The sequence below is a fragment of the Phalacrocorax carbo genome, chromosome 11 (assembly GCF_963921805.1).
Source record: "Phalacrocorax carbo chromosome 11, bPhaCar2.1, whole genome shotgun sequence".
NCBI lineage: Eukaryota > Metazoa > Chordata > Aves > Suliformes > Phalacrocoracidae > Phalacrocorax > Phalacrocorax carbo.
Window position 1 is genome coordinate 16,392,115 of NC_087523.1, and position 22,282 is coordinate 16,414,396.

Consider the following 22,282-nt stretch of genomic DNA (forward strand, 5'->3'; position numbering starts at 1 on the left):
AGCCCACCCTGTCACGTGTGAGCACGGTGGCTACCCCACTGCGCTCAAACGTAGCCCCGTTGGTCTGCTAGCTCCGACAGCTTCAGCAGCAGCTGTTGGTGTTCCCACTCCAGCAAGCCACTTTGCATGCCCATAGTGGAAACTTGCAGCCAGGAAAACATTTACCACCCACTGCTGTGTACAAAGGAATTATTTTACAGTCTTAGAAGAAATTGCAAAACATGTTTAGAATAAAATACAGTGTTTTGTCTTTGTGTTTGTCCTGAAGAGAAGAAAGCTCTTAAAACCTTGTAAAGTCAATTACGCTCTATCAAAATGAATTAGAGGAGTTGTTTATAGAATACCTACTGTGAGAATCTGGCTCAGTTTGACAAACTGTATTTTTATTATTATTATTTATTTGCCTTCCTGCTTGGTCTGTAGCTGTACAATGATATTGCAATGAAGAGAAAATGCTGACAGGTCATGTTCTGCTTCCATTGGCAGTGCTACTGTTTTATATTTAAAAGACAAATATCCTGGCAAAGCTCGGTAACTTTTACTTTATGTTTTCTTTTTTTTTTTAGACTTTGTTTTATACCTCTTTGGTATAAACCTTATTAACCTTTGAATTTCTCCTGTGGCATTGAAATGATCAAATGGCTTATTGCAATAAGCATTGAAAAACTGTCCTTCCTTCACCATCACAAACACTTCATGTCATTTCTTTAGGGAAGCAAAGTACATTTCAGAGCACTGTTCTTTGTGTTTGCGAGAATGTGACGTGCCGTTACTTTCCATGTTCAAATTTTGCTTTCCTCCTGTAACAAAGTATTCAAAAATCCCATATTTTTAACATTTGCTGTGCTAACCAGTGCTGAAATGGAACTGTTTTAATCACTGTTATTTATGAAATTTCAGAACCTTAAATACCTTCAAGACCACGGAGGAAGCTACTTTTATGTATTTTTCATTATTTTATACGCAAATAGACCAATATTGGTTACATTAAATGACCATCGTCGCAATGTTCAGATACCCGTTTTCCTCCTGACCTGCATGAGGAAGCGCCCGTTGGCTCGCTGCCGCCTCGGTGCAGCTCTTCCAGCTCTGCTGCTCAGAGCAGTCATTATTTCTCACAGTCTTAACTAACTAATGTTGGTAAATACAAGAACTGAGGGCCAGGAATAATTCCATTGGGCTTTTGATAAGATCTGATTCCTGTGTTGCTTAAGTGCTTTGGAAAAACAGGCTCTGGCTGTGATTGCACTGCTCAGCAGACTGCAAGCCCCGGGGATGGTACCGATGAAAACCGATAGGGCACCCAGCAACCACATGTTGCAAGAGCTGCAGAACTGCTGTTGGGATAGTCCTAAACTGTAATGTTTAGTACCTACTTTCCTCCTGACTCTGGACCACGCTCATTGGAAATGTACATCTGGTGGAACAGGGCAACGGCAAAAGCGACCAGTTTGGTTTGCTGACATGCCGGAGCCAGCTGTCCTCTCCAGCAATGGGACCCACAGCACTGCAGTAACCGGTCACCTCACCCACCTCACCAGAGGTGATCTAGTAATGGATAATTTTAAAAATATCAAGACAAGGCTTCTGGAGCAAGTGAGCTGGCAAGAAATGATGTTTTTCTAGGGAACTTTGCCCAGCATCCATTGAACAGTGGACAAACATGATGCATTCATGCAAGAGCTGTCATTGTGCTGTACTGAATCAGCGTTTCTGCCTGGGAAACACTTGGACTCTGACTGCTCTCTTCTTCCCCTCCCTTCTTCACACTCTCCTCTTATTTCTTAGCGTCCCAGCAAATTTGCGGCCTTAGCACGAACCTCAAAGGGTGCACAAAAGAAGGGTGCACAAGAGAAGGTGCACGAAATGCTGCATGGAGGCAGAGGTTTCTTGCAGATAGTATTTCGAACCAAGCCGTCCCATGGCCACTGCCCATGGGGTAAGCTCCCAGTTGCCCAACTGGGACACAACGAAAAAAGCTGTTGTTCTCCCATCTACCATTGAGTTTCCAGGGAGATGTCACTGCCAGGCTAACAAGCACTGGGGTCTTTCTCTCTTGTAACCAGGACTGTGAGACCTGACAGCTGTTCTGCCATAACATTCGCATCTATTCAGAGACAAATTGCAAAAGCTGTTCTGAGGATCTCTGTAAGGGCACAATACTAAAGGCTGCTAAATGCCGTGATTTCTGGCACTGAAATACTCTTCCAGGCCCTTGCTTAGTAAAGTATTTCTCACTGAATTAAGGGGATTTTAAGTATGTGCTTATGCATTGGGATGAACAGAGAAAGCCTGTTGAATCAAAGGAACTACTGATAGCAGAGTAGAGCCCTTAAAGATCATGGGTTTTTTTCCCTAAAAGTTTCTGTTATTTATTCCCAAGCTCTTATCTTGTTTATAACAAAGAATGGACAAAATTCCTTTCCCAAGGCTGGATAGTCCTGGAGCATATCCGCACCAAACAGGGACAAAAATAAGCTTGATTTTAGGCAGATTAAATAAGCGAATGCGTCTTAGTCTCTTGACTGCTTTCTCTCCCTTTTGTCTTTTTTATTCCTCTGAACACAGTAAACCTAAGGTTTTATGGTCTTATCCAGTCTGCTGAATTTGATGGAACTCTTTCTGTTGACGTGAATGGGTTTTGGTGCAGGCCGGTAGGCAGAATACGACATTATCTTTATACAGGTTTCTCATCCACTGTCTAAAGAAATATTAATATATTAATTATTAAAACACTGGCCCAGCACACAGCCCCCAAGAACTGTCAGTATTCACACTACTTTGTTACTTAATTTAAGATTACCCGGTTTTCTCTCTAAACTTTCTTTAGGAACATAAAATCTATAGAAGCTGAATAGGTTTCCGATTTCTAACTCATTTTATACACATCCTTCAAACCATAATTGCTGCTGGAGCACATCACGCGCAAAGACACGCATACAAACAGTAGTTTCCAAACATTATAGTAAGCCATCTTTAAAACGAACGTGCCCCACATCAGAAGCCCCGTGCGGCTGCAATAAGGACGTTTGCTGCTTGTGCTGTTGTCACTGGGGAAGGCACAGCCTGAGAAGCCAGGGGTGGCAAGGGCTGCACAGTCACGCAAGCGAGATGCGGCACCAAGCAGTGTCAGGGTAGTGCCCCGGCCTCTTCCCCGATAAATCCAGCTGAATAAGTACACAGCTTTGGTGAGACAGCGGAAGGCAAAATGCCCTTATGCCCTTCTATTTCAGCTAATGAAGTTCGCATGAACGAGCTAGAACATTTTCACCACCAAGGCCCTGACCCAGCTGTCGCTGCTGCCAAGAAGGACCCCGCCGGAGGGTTGCTACAGAGGTGATTTTCACAGCGGGAGAAGCTCCCTGTCTCTGTGCCACCCAAGTCCCACTAACGGATGCATTTCACTGTTTGAGGGTTCTTTTTTCAGACCTTTAAGTGCTACCTACGGCAACTCTTGGCCTCTAGCATGTCGTACTGGTATTACATGAAACCAAGCCAACAAGAGGCCTCCTGTGCTCAGGCCCCCATCCCCATACTAAAAGCAGAGGGGTACAGGCGGTTCTGATTCATGTATATATTGTTGTAGTACTCAATATACACTTTGAAATCTTAAAGCAGATTGTGACTTGTCATCTATAACTAAAAGATATCAATACACAGACACACAATGTGCTTTTGCAAAATGACAGAAAAACTGTTCTTTTCATGTTACCTCAATGCAAACATGACCGCATTTTGCTTTTGAATAGCTACTGCTCTATGAGACGTATTATCATCAGGTAAATTAATTTGATACCCATATTTAGTCATTGTGAATAAAAAAAGCAGACCAGCTTGCATATGGGGTTTTTCTTTTTTTTGGAGTTTACATGCTTAATACAGAACTAGTAGGTTTAAAATCTCACTGAACATTCTATGTGAATTAACCAGATTCCAGAGTAATGTGGAAAGGAAAATAATGAAAAGTACAGCTTTTCATTTAAACATACGCACCTCTTTTCATGCAGGGTTTTCTTTTAGTTTTTTTTTTTCTCCTTTTTTTAAATTACACTTTGCATTAAAGAACATAGCCAGTGTAAACACAGTCTGTAACACTTATAAAACAGTGCAAATTTTGTAAATTTCTGGGAAGAGGTTGAAATACATATATTTATAATGGAGGTAAAATCACTTTCTCAGTAGAAAAATACTTATATTAAACACCTATATGTCTGGAACTTAACTTCACAAAAGAGCAAGTTATAGTCCTGTTCTGTGTAATAAATTAATATCTTTTCTGGAGTTCCATTTTCGGTGTTAGTGTCAAATGCATAATAATGCTAGAAAAACCAAGAGAAACATGTATTATTTAGAACCTTGTGAAAACCTTACAGATAACAGCTGGTGTAAGAGGGCACAGAATTAAGAACTGGGGAAAGAAGCAATGGAAAAATACCGACCTCTATGAATTATTGCACATTTGAGATCATTCTCATGGCCTTTGGGCCAATTCTGGATACTTTTAAGTCTTAGGTCAGTGTTTGTTTCCATTTGACTGTAGGCTACAATTTAGGAACCACTGCAAAATGTCAAGGATTTACCAAACTTGTTTGCTGATGAGACCACAGGCAGCTGAGCGCAGAGTGCTAACTTTTATTCATGCAATCAAAGAGAACAATGCTAAAAACAGACTGAAACACAGGCAAGATTGCCTGCCATAAAAATAGTTCTCGGAACTTGCTCCAGCAGATCTTATTGAGACAAAACTCTCATGTCTACTGTGATTTCATTAAAGCCATCCCAAAAACTGCAAAACTGGCTTCTGCCTTCATGATTTAGGGCTTTTTCCTTGAATACTGTTGTCTCCATGGTCTGACTCTGCAACCCTTAATCAACTGAGTAAGGAAATCGCCATGAAACATACTGGTCCAAAGAAAACTCAACTTACTGAGTAGTAATGCCTGATGCTGAGTACCTGTATAACCCTTCTCATCCACAAGCAGCAAGAATGCTTTCCATGACAGATAAATGACAGTATCCTATTTGACTGATGGGATCACTCGCATAAATGAGAAATGCAAGACCTTACCAGCTGCTTAAAAATATCACTTTTCACTAGTTGCACAGAGAGAAGAAATACTCCTGCTTCAGCCATGGTTAAAAGGTACATAAACTGACAGGTAGAGAAACGGAGAGAAAACTGTCTCAGGTGATTATCACTGCAATTGAAGTCAGACTACTAGCAAACCTGAATAATTTAGCACTTCATCTCTGAATATTGCTGTAGTAATTCTTTTCTATTGCTGATGTTCTCACAAAAAGGTTAATTCCAAATTGGAACTACAGATTTTTGGAAAAAAAAAATCATATGTAAAATTACATTGCCTTTGCTACAAATCTTAAAAGAGCTCAAGAGATAATAAGAAATTTCAAATTAATGAATTGAACAACAGTAAATTTATACTTAAACTGTTTAAAAAAAAGTCATTAAAAATCTGCAAAAAATTGTGAAATAATCTATAATCGACAGAAAAACTGTTTAAAATCCTCCTAAACATCTTCCGATACTATAGTAAGTTGTTTAATAAAACCACATTGCTAACCATTGACTAGAAATACAACATGCCTCAATAATAAAATGAAGAGATGCTGATGTGAGCAGGTGATCTATTCTGCAGCAACTGTTACTATGTACTTTATTGATAAAGCTTCATCTGCATTGTTTCAGCTGGTCATCTTCTAAAATGTATTCGTGAGACAATGTTACCGGGAAGGTTTCTTCCTCCTTCCTTTTGAGACGGATTCACCCCTTGTGGTCTGTGCAGGAGATAATAATTTTCGTAGCATGATTAGAATTTCAAACTGTACTGGAGTCTATGTGAAAAACCCAAGAACTTCCATGTATTTCAAATACTATTACTTAAATTTGTATGGACACTGGAGATCATATACAGTGACCTTTTATCCATCCCAGATTGTAAACCTACTGTAAAATGATGGGATGTGTTTTTTCTACCCCGCCCCCCGCCTCCCCCGGCCTTTTTAAAGAAGCAATAAAACTGTACATTAAAAGACAGGAAGGACATTACTGAGTTACAAAAGAATGCCCCCTTTGTCAATAATTTGTAAATGTAAACAAAAAAGTTCAGGTAGAAAAGCAAACAAGTGTGCCGCTGCTTTGAATATGTTTTCTCACCCCATGGGGTGAGGGCAAAGTTCTTTAAAACTGTGTCTTCATGGTGGTCATGAAGCATCTCAAAAAAGTCCTGGTCTTCACTACCAAATATCACTGGTGAAACTAAGCTCCTTTGCTGATAAAGGTAGCAATGGGTTGTTCCTGTGAAATTCTTGGGGATCCTTCATGGTATTGTTAAGAGGTAGCTGTCCATTTAGTAGTGTCAAAGGTATGTTACAGTATGTGTGATGGTTGCTTATGGAAGCTATTGGCAATGTCGCTGCTGACACATCATATTCGTATCCTCTGGAATAATGTCTCATTTGCACAGAGTCTGCTTGGTGGTAATCAGTTAAATCAGCCCGTGATTCTACCAACGTGGCAGAAGTGCCTGTGACGGCAAGAGAGGGTACAGTCTGGAGGTCTCCAAAAAGGCCCTGCTCTGCAGAATCCAGGACCTGATGCCGAGACACCACCTCCTTTTTCTTCCCTGGCATTTCAAAGACCAGGCGCTTCCAAAACTTAGAATTCAGTTTGCTGCTTTTTGGTCCTTTCCACTTGACCACTGAGAGAAGCTTGATGGTGTGCTTTAAAGATTCCACTTCGTGATAATTCACTTTCCCTTTTAATTCAGTACACTCAATCAAAATAACTTTGATTTCTCCACTGACTAGCATGTTATGGAGTCTGTTTTCCATCTCAAAAATACTCCATCCTCTCCTGAGAACATAGTCTGGAGTTAACACGATAATGAGTCTTCTGCTTTGTTCAACACATCTTGTGAGATCTTCAATGTAGGCTACAAATTATAGAAAGAGAGAAAGAGTAAAGAATAAAGAAGTCTATCGTATCAAAACATCAGGCTTGCAATCAACTATAACAAAATCCTACAGCTTACTGATCCGCACCGTTTAAGACAACGGGCGTTTCACAATATACTCCAATGAAAATAGGATCACAACATATTTCTATTTATGGAGTAAATATAGAAAACTCCTTAATAACACCCTCCATCCTTTACTGTTTTCCCTCTTCATCTCAACAGAATGACATTTACATAATATCCTCACTGTGTAGCTGCATTAGTGACTAAAAATACACTGTTCACTTACTGAAAAATATAGGTCAAAATCAATGTAATGTTTGTGTAAATTTTAACGTTAACGCTGGTTATGACTAACATCGCATTGAGGGAAGCACACTCTGCAAAGCAGTTCTTGTGTGTCGGATGCAAGGACATGAGGGTGCTGCAGGGTGTATGAACTGTAACTTGCAAGAGCTCAAAAAGAAATCAACCCTCATCACATGCAGAACTTGTGCTATTGCATAGAAGCATCATGGTAGCTCTTTCTTCTTTAGGTGTTGACCACAAAAGCATAATAACATTCTTTGTGGCCCAGTGGTCTGTTTTAATATCACAAACCCGTGCTTCTATGTACCCCGAGGCATTAACAGAAACTTCACAAGTGACAGGCACAAATGGAAAACTTAAAATATATTGGAGGTGTTTATTTGTTGAGACATTGGTGACAAAGGAAATAGTATTCTTCTTTTATTCATGCATGCCAAGTAGTTGCAAATGATCAGTGTAAGCAGAAGTGCCAGCCCCATCATTAGCTCCACAATGTCAGCTTATTGAACTACAAAATACTCTTGAAATACTCTTGAAGTTGGACTTGGTTCCCTGAGTTCCACTTGTCCCAAGGCAGGGAAGAGAAGCCAATTACACTGCTCTGACACGGAACAGGATGGGAAAGAGATCTACTTACAGACCTGATCCAAAACCCATTCAAATGAACAGACCTCAAGAAATTTCAATGGGTTTTGGGTCAAGACCAGGAAAATGAAATCATTTGAAAAAACCCACTAAGGTCAGACGGGTGCTCATTGGGCGCATAGCATTGTGATGGAGAGCTTAGAGAAAAGATATACATTTTTTTCTTTAACTACATGAACCTCTTGACCGTGCTACTTAGAATGTGCCGCCTGACAACAGAGCATGTGTTATAAATGAAGACTTGGACACAAGAGCTGCACAGAACAGATCTTTACTCAGCACAGGGCAGGGCCTCTCTTACACACACTGCCCTCTAGCAGGAACAACGATTACAAATAACATCATTAATCAACATCTGTTACTGCAAGACTCATTTTTATAGTCCCAGGCACCGTACCACAGCATGCTTATTCACACCACTTCCAGTAAAGTAAATAGCTACAAAATAGGCCAACAGGAACATTCTAAAATAGCTTATTTTCATGAGACTGAAGGCATAGTTAGCATCAAATCTGCCTTTACCAATGTTTTATTTCACCACTTAGCAGCAAGAAGAATTTCTTTCACAAATGGAAAAAAGAGGCAATTGCAAACATCCCACAGACACACAAAAATTTAAGACATACACATACATTACAAATGTCTATGCAACAATCCTGACTTTTAGTTAATGTTTTATGACTCTTTAATCATGCAGCATTTACAGTTTGGTTTTTTTTTCTCTTAAAATATTTTATGAGGAAAACCCCCACATTGCTTTGTGTGAAATAGTTACTCATTAATGAAAAAAATTCAACATTAAAATCCATGGGAGAGGCAGCAGAGAGGGGAGAGAATCATCAACAATGAGAAAATGATAAGCAGAACTGGTGAAACAAAACTTAAGGAAAGGTAGAAATGTTCAATACAATGGAAAGAGATTATCCCAATGTATCAACAGCTCAGACTCTTCATTTTCTTCCTTTCTTTCTGCTCCCAAAAAGAAAGAATTTAGGTGGGAAGCTTCATCATTAGAGGTTGAATCTGCAAGATACAGTAAAACAACAAACTATCATGCATCTTTCCCCGGACATATTCATCCCTCCTTCAAACAACTCAGAACACTGCTATGAACAAGACAGTTCTCTGCAGGACACAATACTGGTCAGTTCCACATATCCAGGTTAGTGCTAAGCACAGCCATGCATATAATATATGCATCCAATTAAAAAAGGACAACACACAAAAACACCAAACAAACAACAATACAAACAAAAAATCACTGCACTTCCATCTCTTCAAATATCCAGCAGCAATAAATTCAACAGCAAGAACCCAGCAATAATCCATTATACCATCTCAACCAAAAACTCACCAGACTTTGCTTTAGTCAAACAAGGAACGAGGTGGGAAGAAGACAGGAAAATTCCCTATTTTCTCAGATGGATACTTCTCCCCTCTGTGCCTCTCCCGTACTCTGGCATGCCCACCTTACTGACTGGATATTGCAACAAGTTAGAGCTTTCTACAGACGACTACACAGACACCTTGACAAATGACCGTGAGGTGCACCTTCACATTCCAAGTTTGCAGCTGGTTCACTGATAGACATGGCCAACGTAGAGGGGGTTTGCTGGTGCACTGAGGATAAAATACATTGTATTATAGGAAACCGGAATCCCAAATGAACAGGCAAATGCATCCAGCCATCTGGTCCAGAAGTACTTAGTACGCCAAGTAACTTCAGCTTGGGACTACTACTGAAGGTAGGAGACAACTTCCCTCGAGCATATGGTGCCACTGGGTGCACTCTACAATATGTCCAATGTGCACAACTTAAACCTGTCTGCCAGGAAAAGCATGGGGCGACAGATTCCTGTCTGTGGAAGTTCAAGCTTTATTTTTTCCAGTGGTACCAGACTGACTGCCTAAACCTGTGAGTTGCTAAATCACCCACCCTCCTTTCACTTCAGAATATGACACTGCTCAAAATACTGCAAGTTGAGTTGTCTGAAGTGTTCAGCCCACTAGAAGGTACGAAGCAATCTATATTGCAGTGTAGGATGGAGAAAGAGCTGTTTCCACCTTTCCAGTAAGCTAAGTAGTAATTGTCAGGCAATGGCTGTTTTGCTTTCAAGAAAAAAACTGAGCAGGGGTTTCAGGAATGACATCACTAACTAGGATCGACTGTAAGATTCCAGACCAACACATTTCCATCAGAGAAATATAATTTTGCTGAAACTTCACTTTCACTGCAGGAGGTGTCAACTTCAATAACATTTCATTGTGAGGGGAGAAAAAAAATCGCCTTGACAAAATCAGGATAAAATTATTCATTTTTTTATTCCCAAAGAATGTATTTTATCATAAACTAGTATGTAAAAAATAAAATATCAGTGTTAGATTTAGCCCACTTGATTTTATTGAAAGAGAACATTTTAAATTTGACCCTTTTTCCCCCCTTGAAACACCATTTTGCAATATGGCACAAAACCCATTTTCAAAATGGCAACATTTCCCATAGGTTAAAAAAAAGTTAGAATTATGAGTAGCTCTATCGGTACCTTACTTGCATCATGCCCAATGCAATGCCCAAGAAGGTATGGACAGCAAGAACTTTTGGGCTCATAAACATAGTTTTTGCATGGTTGCCCTTTAGTAATGAAGACAGATCACCTGACAGCGAATATGTGCTCACCAAACACTAGCAACGTGTAACGATGCTGAACTGCAGTTAGAATCACTGAAGAAGAGGAGTCCAAGGCATGCATCCCATTTGCAGTTAAATCATGCATAACTGCCTATTGAATCTTGAATGAGCTACACTAACCACAGGCTGGAAGGAAACCCAGACAACCTAATATGCAAGCAGACTGAGAGCAAGGAAATTAATGAACACCACGGACAGAGAGTTGCTTACACAAAGAAATGACTGACTAACCAGATTCAGATGTTCTGCAGAAGCAGTTGAGGGAGAGGAAAAGAACACCAGAAATCATATAAAGCCCTACGGATATTTTTGGGAAGCATGGTCTGCAACACCACAAGAACCAAAGAGTATCTACCATCAACCCCACACTGGCTGGTTCCTGGTACTCTGAAAATAACCAGGCTTTCTGCATTTGGCTATGTGACTATCATTTGAGAAAGTTATTTATAGAAGAATAATTCAGTCCTGGTTTCCTAACTGAATAGTTCCCAAACCCTAACTCTGATTACTTTATTATAACAAAAATGATTGCATGTCTTGCTTTTCCTATTTATTAACTATCTGTTGCTTCTGTTAGCTCAGACCAGAACAGCAGTGCAGCTGGAACTGCTGAAACACAGAGCAGAGTGATGGCCCCTCCCCAGAGAGGGCCCAGTCCCAGCATAGGCTAAGGGACGGCTGATGAGTTCAACATAAAGAAACAAATAATGCAGATCAGCATGACACACTGCTCTCTTATCATACCACTCTCTTAGCCATTGTCGGACTTTCTGTATTTGACATGAAAAAGGACAGAGGAATTAAGGAGAAGGAAAAGATGGTAGCTCTGGGGATGCCTCCTTGAAGACTGAAGCATCTGAAGTGGGTGATTTTGGTGAAATTGTTTTGATGATAGATGTTGGAATCAAAATTCTGGATATTCAGAATGAAAGATCCATAGACTCATACAGATTAGAAGGGGGCTCTGGAGGTCTCCAGGTCAATGCCCTGCCCAAAGCAGGACCAGCTAAGATTGCTCAGGGCCTTGTCCACTACAGTTTTGAAGATTGGAGGCTTCTCAGCATCTCTGGGTTCTGTTCCGGTGCCTGATCACCCTCATGGTGAGGAAAACTTTCCAAATGTTTAAACAGAATTTTCAGTGTTGCAACTTGTACCTGTGGCCTCTTGTTCAACAGCTATGCACCTCTGAGAAAAGTGTCTCCATCTTTGTGCTTTTCACTGGAAAGACAACAGTAAGATTCCTCCTTGGCTTTGTCAGCCTTTTCTTCAAGAAACACAGTTCTTTTGGGCTCTCCCCTTGTACTGTGTACCCCAGCTCCCTGACCAACTTGGTGGCCTTCAGTGGACTGTTACAGGGTAGCCAGCCTTGCTGGCTTTTGTCCATATTTCTTCCACTTTCAACTGTCATTCCTCTGTATCCCTGCTACCCCTGCCCATGCCTGGCATTAAGATTTGTACAGAGTAGACAACCAGGGACTTCTGAAAGGAGTTTGTGGAGCTGGGTACTCTATTCCCATTCTGCATAAACAGTGTCCCATACCTAATTTAGGCTCCTTGCGAACCCCAGGCACACAGTCCGACCAGGTTTTCTTCATCCAGGAAGCTGCAATTCACCAGGCACAAAACACGCAGATGGGCAGACAAAACTACAAAGTGCCAGAACCGCAATATTGACTGTTGGTTGCTTTTTATCACATGCCTTAGGTGCTCTCCTGTTGTGCTGACAACCTCTCATTTTCCAGGTAAAAGCAAAGATTTTTATTCCATCACCGTTGCTCTTTTCAGTTCCTGATCTCTATACCCTGGGCTGAGCTGGAGTGAATTGCTGGTGTTTTTTCAATCCTGTCAAGATCAAATGTACATATGCTTAGAGAGCAACTAGATGATGCTCTAATAGATTTGTATTGCTGGTATTAAAAAGCCAGCTTGACAGTTTTGACCTCTTCACTCTCCGGGTTGAAAATAATTTGCAGAAACCATGTGAGAAAAAGATCTTCCTCTGATGTAGTCCCAATTTTAGAAGAGTCAAGTGCAAATAGATCTTTCTCTCTGAGGACGCATCATCCTTAGCAAGGCAGAAAATGGCTCAAGTAGAAACATAACTAGTCCTATTTCCCCCCTCAACTATTCAGCCTCCTCAGGTCTCGTAACACTGAATTAAAAAGCTCACAGGGCTTGAGGGTCTGCTTGCTGTGGGAAAGGGTTTGTTAAAAAAGCCCTGAAAACTAATAGGGTGGAAAAAATGATAACTGCCAAGAAACTTTAGTAACAACTGCAACTGTATCTCAGGGCACTCAGTCTCCTTACACAGGCTAACATGTTCAATTATGCCTTAGTTACCTAGGCAGAAAGGTGTATGTGCTGTCAGCTTTGACAGAATGAAGAACACACACTCTGTTAAGACCAAAGAATATTCTTTAAGAAAGAATAGCTGCTATAGTACTTCCTATAATATGCAACTCAAATCCTGGGTTACAAACTTGGCCTTGCGGCTTACACAGCACACTGCACGTCATGTCTCTCTGCCGTATCGCCCCTCTCATCCTCCAGCCTGCATGGCCACAGGGGCTTCTGCATGAGTGAGAGCAGAGAAGCTGTGGCTGCCTGAGCCCTGCTTCTGTCTTGCCACTTCGTGTCTGTGCTACTCTCAGGCAGCACCATGAGTCACTGCAAAGGTCCTTGCTGGCACCGTGAGGTTGGCATCACCGAAGCCCTTGGCATCCTTCACAGTGGTTCTCCCACTAGGACAGAATACTCCACTGGGGTAACACTTGTATCCCAGCAGGGCACAAAAACCAATGCCTACTGCAAAACATGACTCAGCCCCATATGACCTGAAATCCACATGTCCGGGATCTGCTTCCCAACGGTGAGGAGATGGCCTCAGTCCCCACAGCCATCCCTTCTGTCCTCCTAGGGACAGCAACAGTTGCTCCATGGGCATCCCTGAAACAGACGGTCCTCAGTGCGGAGCCGAAATGCAGAGCTCAGATATGCAGCACAAAGGAGCTCACTGCTGGGTGCGCGCGTCCCAGCTAAGGCGCATCTGGCTGTAATCTCTCCCTTGGCTGCAGGGGACATGCAGAGCCTATCATAGCTTTTCCCCAGAGGTTAGATATGAACCAGCTGGACAAAAACATGATCGGACTTGTCCCTGAATTTTTCTGAAGTCAGCTTTTTAGTTTATTCAGAGAAGCGTGCAAGAAAGTTAATGAAATACTATTTAACAAATCTATTTTTTGCTTGCTCTCAAATCCAAGTAGCAGCTGTATATATTGCTTCATGCCAGGAAGCAAGCGCAATAATGCACACCCTCCTGTGGCAGCACCTTAAAATTGCAGAGATTATATGAAACCACCAGCCTTACAAAACACTTGCTGTACTAGTAGAATGGCACACATTTAAGTACACAAGATATAGAAGGAAACACATCAGAAGGGAAAGCATTACATTTCACTGAAAGTCATTTACACCAGAAGACAAGGAAATGCAGTACATGTGAGGAGAGATATTTCCTAAAATAAAAAAGATAACTGTGATCAAAATCCCATTTTTCTACAGAAATGTAATCTGAAGAGCTATATATTTTGTTATATCTACCACTTTATAAGATAGTCACTCTACATATATTATGTTTACCTCTAAAGTTTCTAGCAGGTCCATATCACATCGCACTGCCAGCTCTCTTCACTAAGCACTGTGTGTCACCAAGACTGGTGAGCGTTAGGCAGAACACAGCCACGTTCCATTTCTCCAGCACATCCAGAGAGCTTACAAATACAGGAGCCTGAGTCTTCCCTCCTTCCCCATCACCTCTCCCTCCCTCTTGCCCCCTCAAAGTGCCTTCTGCCATATCTTTTTCAAAGCTAAAGCATGCAAATCACACCCATTTCAGTTCCACATTTTAGTCTGCATTGTCATTATGTCTGATTAAGTGTTCTTGAGGCTCCACGTGTTAGAATCAGGCCCTTTCATAAGGTGAAGGAGTGAGTTTGAGAGGAAAAAAGACGTATTAAATCTGTGAATGTTCATAAATGAGAACTGACATTTTCAGGTACCCTACATTTTCAGAAGAGGTTTAATGAATACCCAAAGCGATGACAAGTATTTGCTGAGTGTCTGACTGACAAAAATAGACAAAAATAAAATACCATGCTGGCTGGTACAGCAATTGGAAAGAATAATTTAATTTCAGATTAATCTGTGCTTCAGTATAGTTATCATAGAAGGGCTAGCTTTAAACTCTTTAATTCACTTGTATAATTGCTATGCATAACTCTGGTATATTGTTGGATATGAAGCAACTACCTACAACAGTTCTGTGATTTTTAACACAAAAAGATGTATTTTCTCTTAATAGTGTCTAAAAATTTGGTACTACTTGCTTGTGCTGTCTGAAATAAGGCGGCTACAAGCCAAGTCCCCTTTCTGGAATGTGTCACTAAGGGAGTAAAACTCACACCTTGCAGAGGCAGGGGAAAAGGAATTGGGGAAGCAGCTCTAACCTAGGAGCTGCAAATGCACATGACAAATTCAAGCCACTACACGGGACTTTGCCCAATCTCTGACTCCTCTTTCCCAGTGGTACAGGATTCAGAGCTCTCTTTCCAGCTCCCTCAAATGTCAGAAGTAGGCTCCAGCTTCTGGGGCAGGCACTGGGGTTTGGCATCAGCAAGGCAGGAGTTTTAAGTCTTTTGGCACGCAGGTTGCTAATGCAGCCATGTTCTAGCTGTTTCGTGTTTGGGGACACCTGCTTCAGCACAGCCATTGCTTTGTTTTCTTCTTCATATTTCCTATACAGTAGCATATACAGAGATAAGTTCATCTTCTCTTCTAATATTTTTCAGGGAATTCATTTGTAGATAGAATTATTTTTTTTTTTAAAAGCTTATTTTTGACAACGGTAGCATTTCAAATAAATGACATATTAAAGCAAACATACTGTGTATTCAAAAGTCATCAACATGATGCATATGACTCTTGGTCTTTTTTGACTTGTCCAAAAATGAATTTGGAGGAAACTTGGTCAGCACTTGGTCAAAGCTCTAATGAAAAAATTGCACCTATACCATTAACTGGGAAACTATTGTAGCTATTTATGAAACTTTGAAGTTAGGAAAAAACCCCAAGAGACAATAGGAAAGATGACTTTTACCTGTAAAGCTGCTGTAGACAAATAATTACTGGAAAAATATAATAATCCCATTTTGAATGATAAAACAGAGACTACAAAATCGTTTTTGGAAGTTTCCTGTTTAGCTACCTGTGTCCGATGTAGAGATTTTGGTCCACAGTATTGCTTCCAGTACTGCAGCCTTCCCTGTAGGAAGGTCTAGCTCCTGCCTTCACTGAAATCAATAGCAGTTTTCTCTGATTTCAGCGTTGCAGGAACAAGCTTTAACCTGGAGCTTAAATTTGCATTAGTACTGAGGAAACTTCCAATCCTCACAACCACCTCCCATATCTAGTACTTATCACGCAGTCCAGGCCTTCATGACACATCAGAGAGAATTAAAGCCAGAAATACTTACTTCCACTAGGGATCAGGTCTCTGTCCGGAATGAAGAGCTTATATCCATAGTGCTTTTCTAGAACATCTGGCAGAATTTCAAGTGCAAACTGCTCTTCTTCATTATTATCACAATCTAATGCATCAGGATCCACTTTGGTGTATGAAAGATATGCATCATATTCTTTGTTGTCTGTAAGAAAACAAATTCATGTTCAGGCTGCTGTTTGCAGGAGCACTGCAAAGAACACAGGGAAGTACTAGGAAATTGTATTTATTCCTTGAAATGATCAAGCATTTAGTAACTCTGCTTCACGTGGTCAGTGTATACATTTCACTTCCGAAAAGATTGTGGGCAAAATTTTGACACAAATACTAAAGCTGGAACTTTTTATTTTAATTCTTTACGTATTGCTAATGGAAATTTTTTAACTCCTATGCCTCAAGGGTGCTATGATGATGAGGAAGTTTTGAGCTTGGAAAACTTTTTGAGCCTGGAAAACTTGGGAGGTTTTGAGGAAAGAAAATTTCCTTGCACAAATAATTGTGAGAAAATACATGTCTTAAAATAATACTGAATATGTAGAAAACAATGGCAAATACAAATAGTCCAAAGCATTTTTTTTTTTTTTCAGAAAATCTTGTCATTTTTAAAACTAATATCGTAATTTTAGAGGTCACCCAATCCAGGACATTTCAAATACTTGAGGCTCACAGTATGAGAGAGAGGAATAACTCCAAGAGCAAAAGGGGCGCAGGGGGAGACTTGCCCCTCCATTCTGCCTGCAGCTCAGGGCGGAGGCAAAGCCTCATCAAAAGGTGGAGGCAGGCAGTGGGGGACAGAGGGGACCCAGGCAATGCCACATGAAGACAGTGGGGCTGCAACACAGCGGTTTGGCTAGGAAGGGCAACGCTCCTCCCTCCTCCTCCTGAACCGCACTGGGGCTGGCCTCCAGCTCCCTGCATCTGAAACATGGAGCTAAGAGCTGGCGACTGTGCCAGGAACAGAACTGGCACCACTGTTGGGCTTGGGATCCATGCTGGGATCAGACTGTCTTAGTGACATTGCTCTTTGCTATTCCTCTACAGTAATGGAAAATAGTATTTTGAAAAAGTCAACCTTCAGCAATTCAGTCTCCAGGGAAGAGCACAGCTGCCATTATTTACAGAAAATGAAAAATCAAATAGTTAATGTTGTGAGGACAAAACTGCATGAATGGAGGATTGCTGAGTACCAATTATCTGTAAAGAATAGTGCACATGAAAGATAATAAAAGCAGTTAAAAATCATCAATATATTCTGATAAAAAGAAAAAATAGCTAATCGTAATACAATGCATTCCTTAATGACCTTGAAATGATGGTTACTTCCTTATAATTCTTGACACAAAGCCAAACCAGGAGGGTCAGAGCTACAGACAAAACGTGAATAATTATATGTCTGTAAAAGGCAATTTGCCTAGTGTCACCATAGCTGTATGGGAGGATGTCCACCTGGCTTGCTGATATTTCTCTGAAATCTACAGCACACAAAAATAGTGGTTACTGATGGAAAGATGACAGAAGAACAAACAGCAAAGAAATAAAGGCCAGTCAGCATTGGAGGCCTGTCCAAACCTGCTTCCCTGTCCGTAATGAAGCTCACAAAACCTTTTAAGAGAAGCAGCCACCAAGTGACCCGGGAAGCAAACATTCCTGCAAGCATTTGAGAGGTCTGCAAAGGCAGCAAAGCAAACCCCAGAGCATCGGCATGCCTGGTTATGAAGCAGCGTGAAAACTGCGCACGGATTGTGCGCAAGCAGTCCCTGAGCTCCCGGCCCCTTCCAGCCGCGTGGCTACAGCTGCCCTCTCCAGTCACCTCTATTCACACTGCAAGTAAGCAAGGCATAGACAGAACGAGTTCCCCCAGGCTCCTGTGAGTCTGTATGCTTGTGTTACATCGCTACGGTCTCAACTCCCTCTTCGCAAGCTTCACATACACAGGACACAGCAGAAGGAGCCAACCATGCTTGCCCGCCACTTGCTCTGTGTGCTTTGGATGAAGCACTGTCTGGAAGCATTTTCTAAAAGGCTTCCCTTAATCCTCAGTATCATTTTTTTTCTAAAAACAATGCTATGCACAGCTCAGGAAGTGAATGCATCCAACATTGCTTACAGAGGATATTTTTAGAAATAGAAATAAAGCAAATCTGTTGAGTTCCAAGTCTTCTATTTTAAATAAATACATGTATAAATGGAAAATGTCCCTGCAATTGCCTCTGTAGAGCTGACTGCCCATGGGAGCTCTCTATGTTCCCACTATAGCCTGCATAAGTAGAAAGAAACATCCCCATATACACTTTGACTTGAGTAACATTCTGCCTCCATCTTTGATTCTGCAGGATCAGAATAAGACACACAACTGCAATAGTTCTAAAATCATGCACTGGAAAAATAAAAGGTTGTTTTCAGAATTAACATGCACACAAAATCCCCTGCGTACTCATGGGGCTTCCTCTGCACAACTAGAAAATGAAATTGTTTCTTAAATTAAAAAGTGATTGAACCAAGGAAGTGACATGAATAAAAATGCAGCAGCTTCACACTGAAAACATGAGATAAAGGAATCAAAGCAATCTGGAGCTAGCACTTTGGGTCACTTTTTGTTGGTGTGAACCAGGGATGTTATGTTGGTATAATCCCAAGGTGTTAGAGGTAAATTACTTCCAAAACCACATAATATCACCCTTCACTTTCTTCTAGGTATAAGTACTGAGCAGTATTTTATAGTACCAAAACCGCATCATTTTAGGTTTTCCCACTCACACATGAAGAGGAATTTTCTTGACCTCTATTCCTGCTGTTTATCATAGAATCATAGAATCACAGAATGCCCTGAGTTAGAAGGGACCCACAAGGATCATCAAGTCCAGCTCCTGTCCCTGCACAGGACAACCCCAAACTCACACCATATCTCTGAGGGTGATGTCCAAGTGCTTGGAATATCGCCAGGCTGGTGTCGTGATGCCTCCCTGGGGAGCCTGTTCCAGGGCTCCACCACCCTCTGGGGGAAGAACCTTTTCCTAATATCCAACCTGACACTCCCCTGGCACATCTCCCTGCCATTCCCTCAGGTCCTGTTGCTGGATGCCAGAGGGAAGAGATCAGCGCCTGCCCCTCCTCCTCCCCTTGTGAGGAAGCTGCAGACCGTGATGAGGGCTGCCCTCAGCCTCCTCTGCTCCAGGCTGAGCAAACCAAGGCACTTCAGCATCTCCTCATATGGCTTCCCCTCTAAATCATTCCACATTCTAAAATCCCCTGGATGTCATTCCACCCGTTCTCCAAAACTCCTATGGATTTCATTGTAATGAAGAAGTTTCACACTGCAACAACCCAGTGTTAAACAGAAACACTTGTTATTTTGATAACAGTGAGGCTAACTGCTGGAAGTAACAGGCCTGTGCAACTGCACATTGTTTTGGCACAACAGGGGAAATGTGTTCCCTGCAATTTTTTTCAAACACATTATTGTTTCTTGATATACCATGCCAGACTGCAGTGTTGCAGTAGGCTACGAAAACCACCTGTGCTTGAATACTGTACTTTAGATCTTTAGCAGATACTAGTTATACGCATATTAATAACACAGTAATTATGCTATAATAGAAGCAGTAAGAACATAATAATAGGATTTAAAGCACTTGGATTTAGTTTACCATGGGTTACTGCAGCTTCATAGGAGCAGGAATGTTCTATATTCAGGAGAATTAAAGCTTCAATTTAAAAACACATGTTTAGCTTTAAGCACCAAACAGAATACATGCTAGTGAGAGGGAAGTGGGGGAAAACCACTGAAAAATAGCCTAGTTTATTCCTAAATATACTCTCCAGGCAAGCTGTACATTTCCACTAAGTTATTTACAGTCTCCCAATTAACTGATGTAACTAGTTAGGCTCAGTAACAATCACCTCTCACTAGTTACTGGAGTTAGTTGGAAGCCTGAAGACAACTCAGTGGAAATGTTCAATGAAAAATACCTGGTGAAAGGGCTGCCCACATAGAATATGGATCTCAGGAGAAGTGATCCTGGGTATATGTGGCACTGGGACACATGAACGTGAAGATTTCCCCTGAGGAATTGCTTCACAAATGACATTCAAGCCTCTGTAACAGACTCATGAACAATTCTGACTCCCATTTGCTTATGGCATGGCCCAGTGACATTTCAGTGAAAAGACTCATTGACTTCAGGGAGCTCTGGGAGTCTAAAGTCTTAGGGCTTTACACTGCTGAGTGCTTGTTAGTTTGAACTTAAACTCACAGCAGGTATCTTTTGGGATTCACTTCAATCTAGATGTTTCACTACTTTGGGCCTCTGAAATATTTCCATTACATATATTGAGTTTCCTGAGCAACTGCTTACCGTCAGCTGCTTCGTCTCCTCCAAAGTTCTGTCTGTAGAACAGCATTAACTCTATGTTGTAGCACTTATAGATGGTGACGAGCAAAATAAGCAGAAGAAGGATGGCTCCCAGTCCTCCAGCAAGCTCTATTTTGTAGATCAGATCTAAAATTAGCAAGGAAAGACAAAAAGGTTATGATCTTTCTGAGCTTTATTTGCTCTAATCCACTGTACAATTCCACATAAAACTGTGCAGCTTCCTGTTATAACCACTGTAACAGTAAGGATGCCTAATTTTTTTGTTCATTACCTATTACTTAACTTTACCCATTTACTCCATCTACTGCCCCTCTGAAATCACCATCCAGAATGCATTTGAGGCTATAATTGTAATTCTTCTACAAGGGAATTATGTAGTGATTTTACACGGAGGATTAATCAACTTTTAATGAGCTTGTAGAGTTTGCAACTTCTGTATTGGCAGAGCGCATCAAATGCTGTATGCAGCATGTGAGAATAGATATACTAGATATATTGTACCCCATTTTGGGAGGCTCTAGTCCCCCCAATAATATTAAACTTTGGTTTTATATTTGTGAAGCCAGTAGATGAGCTGATGTGACCTGCCAAGCCAGGACTTCAGCTGAATCACTGGAGAATGAACTGAGCATCCAGAATGCCCAAGACAATGTGAGAAGCCAGGAGGCTGCTAAGAGCCACTTTGTTTGAGTTGTGATGGCTACTAATGGAGTTCTCGCATGTTTGTTTACTACACATTATACTTGGATGAGAACTAGTGCTAGTTAAAATTTCCTACTGGGATGCTTTTGTTAGGAAACATCACAGGCAGCCTGCCTCAAAGAACTTCACAAATTCATCCAAATGCAATTATCCATCTTTTACAGCTGGGGAAACAGAGGCATAGAAAAGTGAAGCGACATGTTCAAGGTCATTCAGCAAACCATTGCCAGAACGGGATAAAAACCTTGAATACCAGTCCAGCGCTCTGCCTGATGTAAGACACTAACTTTAACAGTACTGCTCTTTAGCCTGAAATGTCCGCGGAACACAATATTGCTCATAACACCACTTGGCATATTACTTATCCATAAAAGACAAAAGATGACAATTTGACAATAGCTACCTCTAACAGCCTATATTAGTTTAGATAAGACGTCATGAAGATATTTGCTGCTGCGATAAATACAATGTGAAGATGTAAAAACTGTAACACTGGCAAGACAGTTTTCGTGATCTCTACGCTTCTAAAACTTAGGTCAGAAAAAAATACTGGTATGTCATTTGTGTCATTTTCAAGATAAAAAGCAAATTAGTCGTGTATCTTTTGGGGTTATTCTTGCCTTGCCGTGCCTTGTATTTCAATAATTAACATCAGATGTCAAGCTATTCCCAGTTTACAGTATCTCTGATGTCTGTCTGGTAAGAAGTCATGGACTATTAGATGGAAAAAGTCTATTATAATAGCTATTTAACCTCTCTGAGAACACAGGGAATTCATAGGACTTTCATTACACTGCATGATAGAGTTAGCATATGCTCTGGGGATAAATCTGGTCAAATGGAGAACAGAGTTGGTTAAAATCAATTTCTAGGGAAAAGATTTTGTTTGTACTGAATCTTTTTTGCTAGGAAAGCGAGATGATGGTAAAGCTGCCAACTTGGAAGGAGAGAAAATGCTGAGCTTTGATCACCTGCAGCCCACAAAAGAGCACAGACTTGTGTTCACTTGCAGAGGGAATGTCAGGGTATC

General features: G+C 41.1%; 1 protein-coding gene across 9 annotated transcripts in view; it reads right to left on the reverse strand.

Annotated features, from left to right (window-relative positions):
* Positions 1-3,670: 3,670 nt before the first annotated feature.
* Positions 3,671-22,282, reverse strand: part of IL1RAPL2 (interleukin 1 receptor accessory protein like 2) — a 395,107-nt gene continuing 376,495 nt past the window's right edge. For 8 of the 9 annotated variants that reach the window (XM_064463223.1, XM_064463224.1, XM_064463220.1 and 5 more), the window contains 3 exons: positions 20,533-20,676; positions 16,152-16,322; positions 3,671-6,953 (listed from right to left, as the gene is read on the reverse strand). In XM_064463223.1, the coding sequence (XP_064319293.1) occupies positions 6,256-6,953; positions 16,152-16,322; positions 20,533-20,676 (1,013 nt within the window). In that variant the 3' untranslated portion in view covers positions 3,671-6,255. The remainder of the gene's footprint in view (positions 6,954-16,151; positions 16,323-20,532; positions 20,677-22,282) is intronic. The other variant, XM_064463227.1, reaches the window with a different exon arrangement.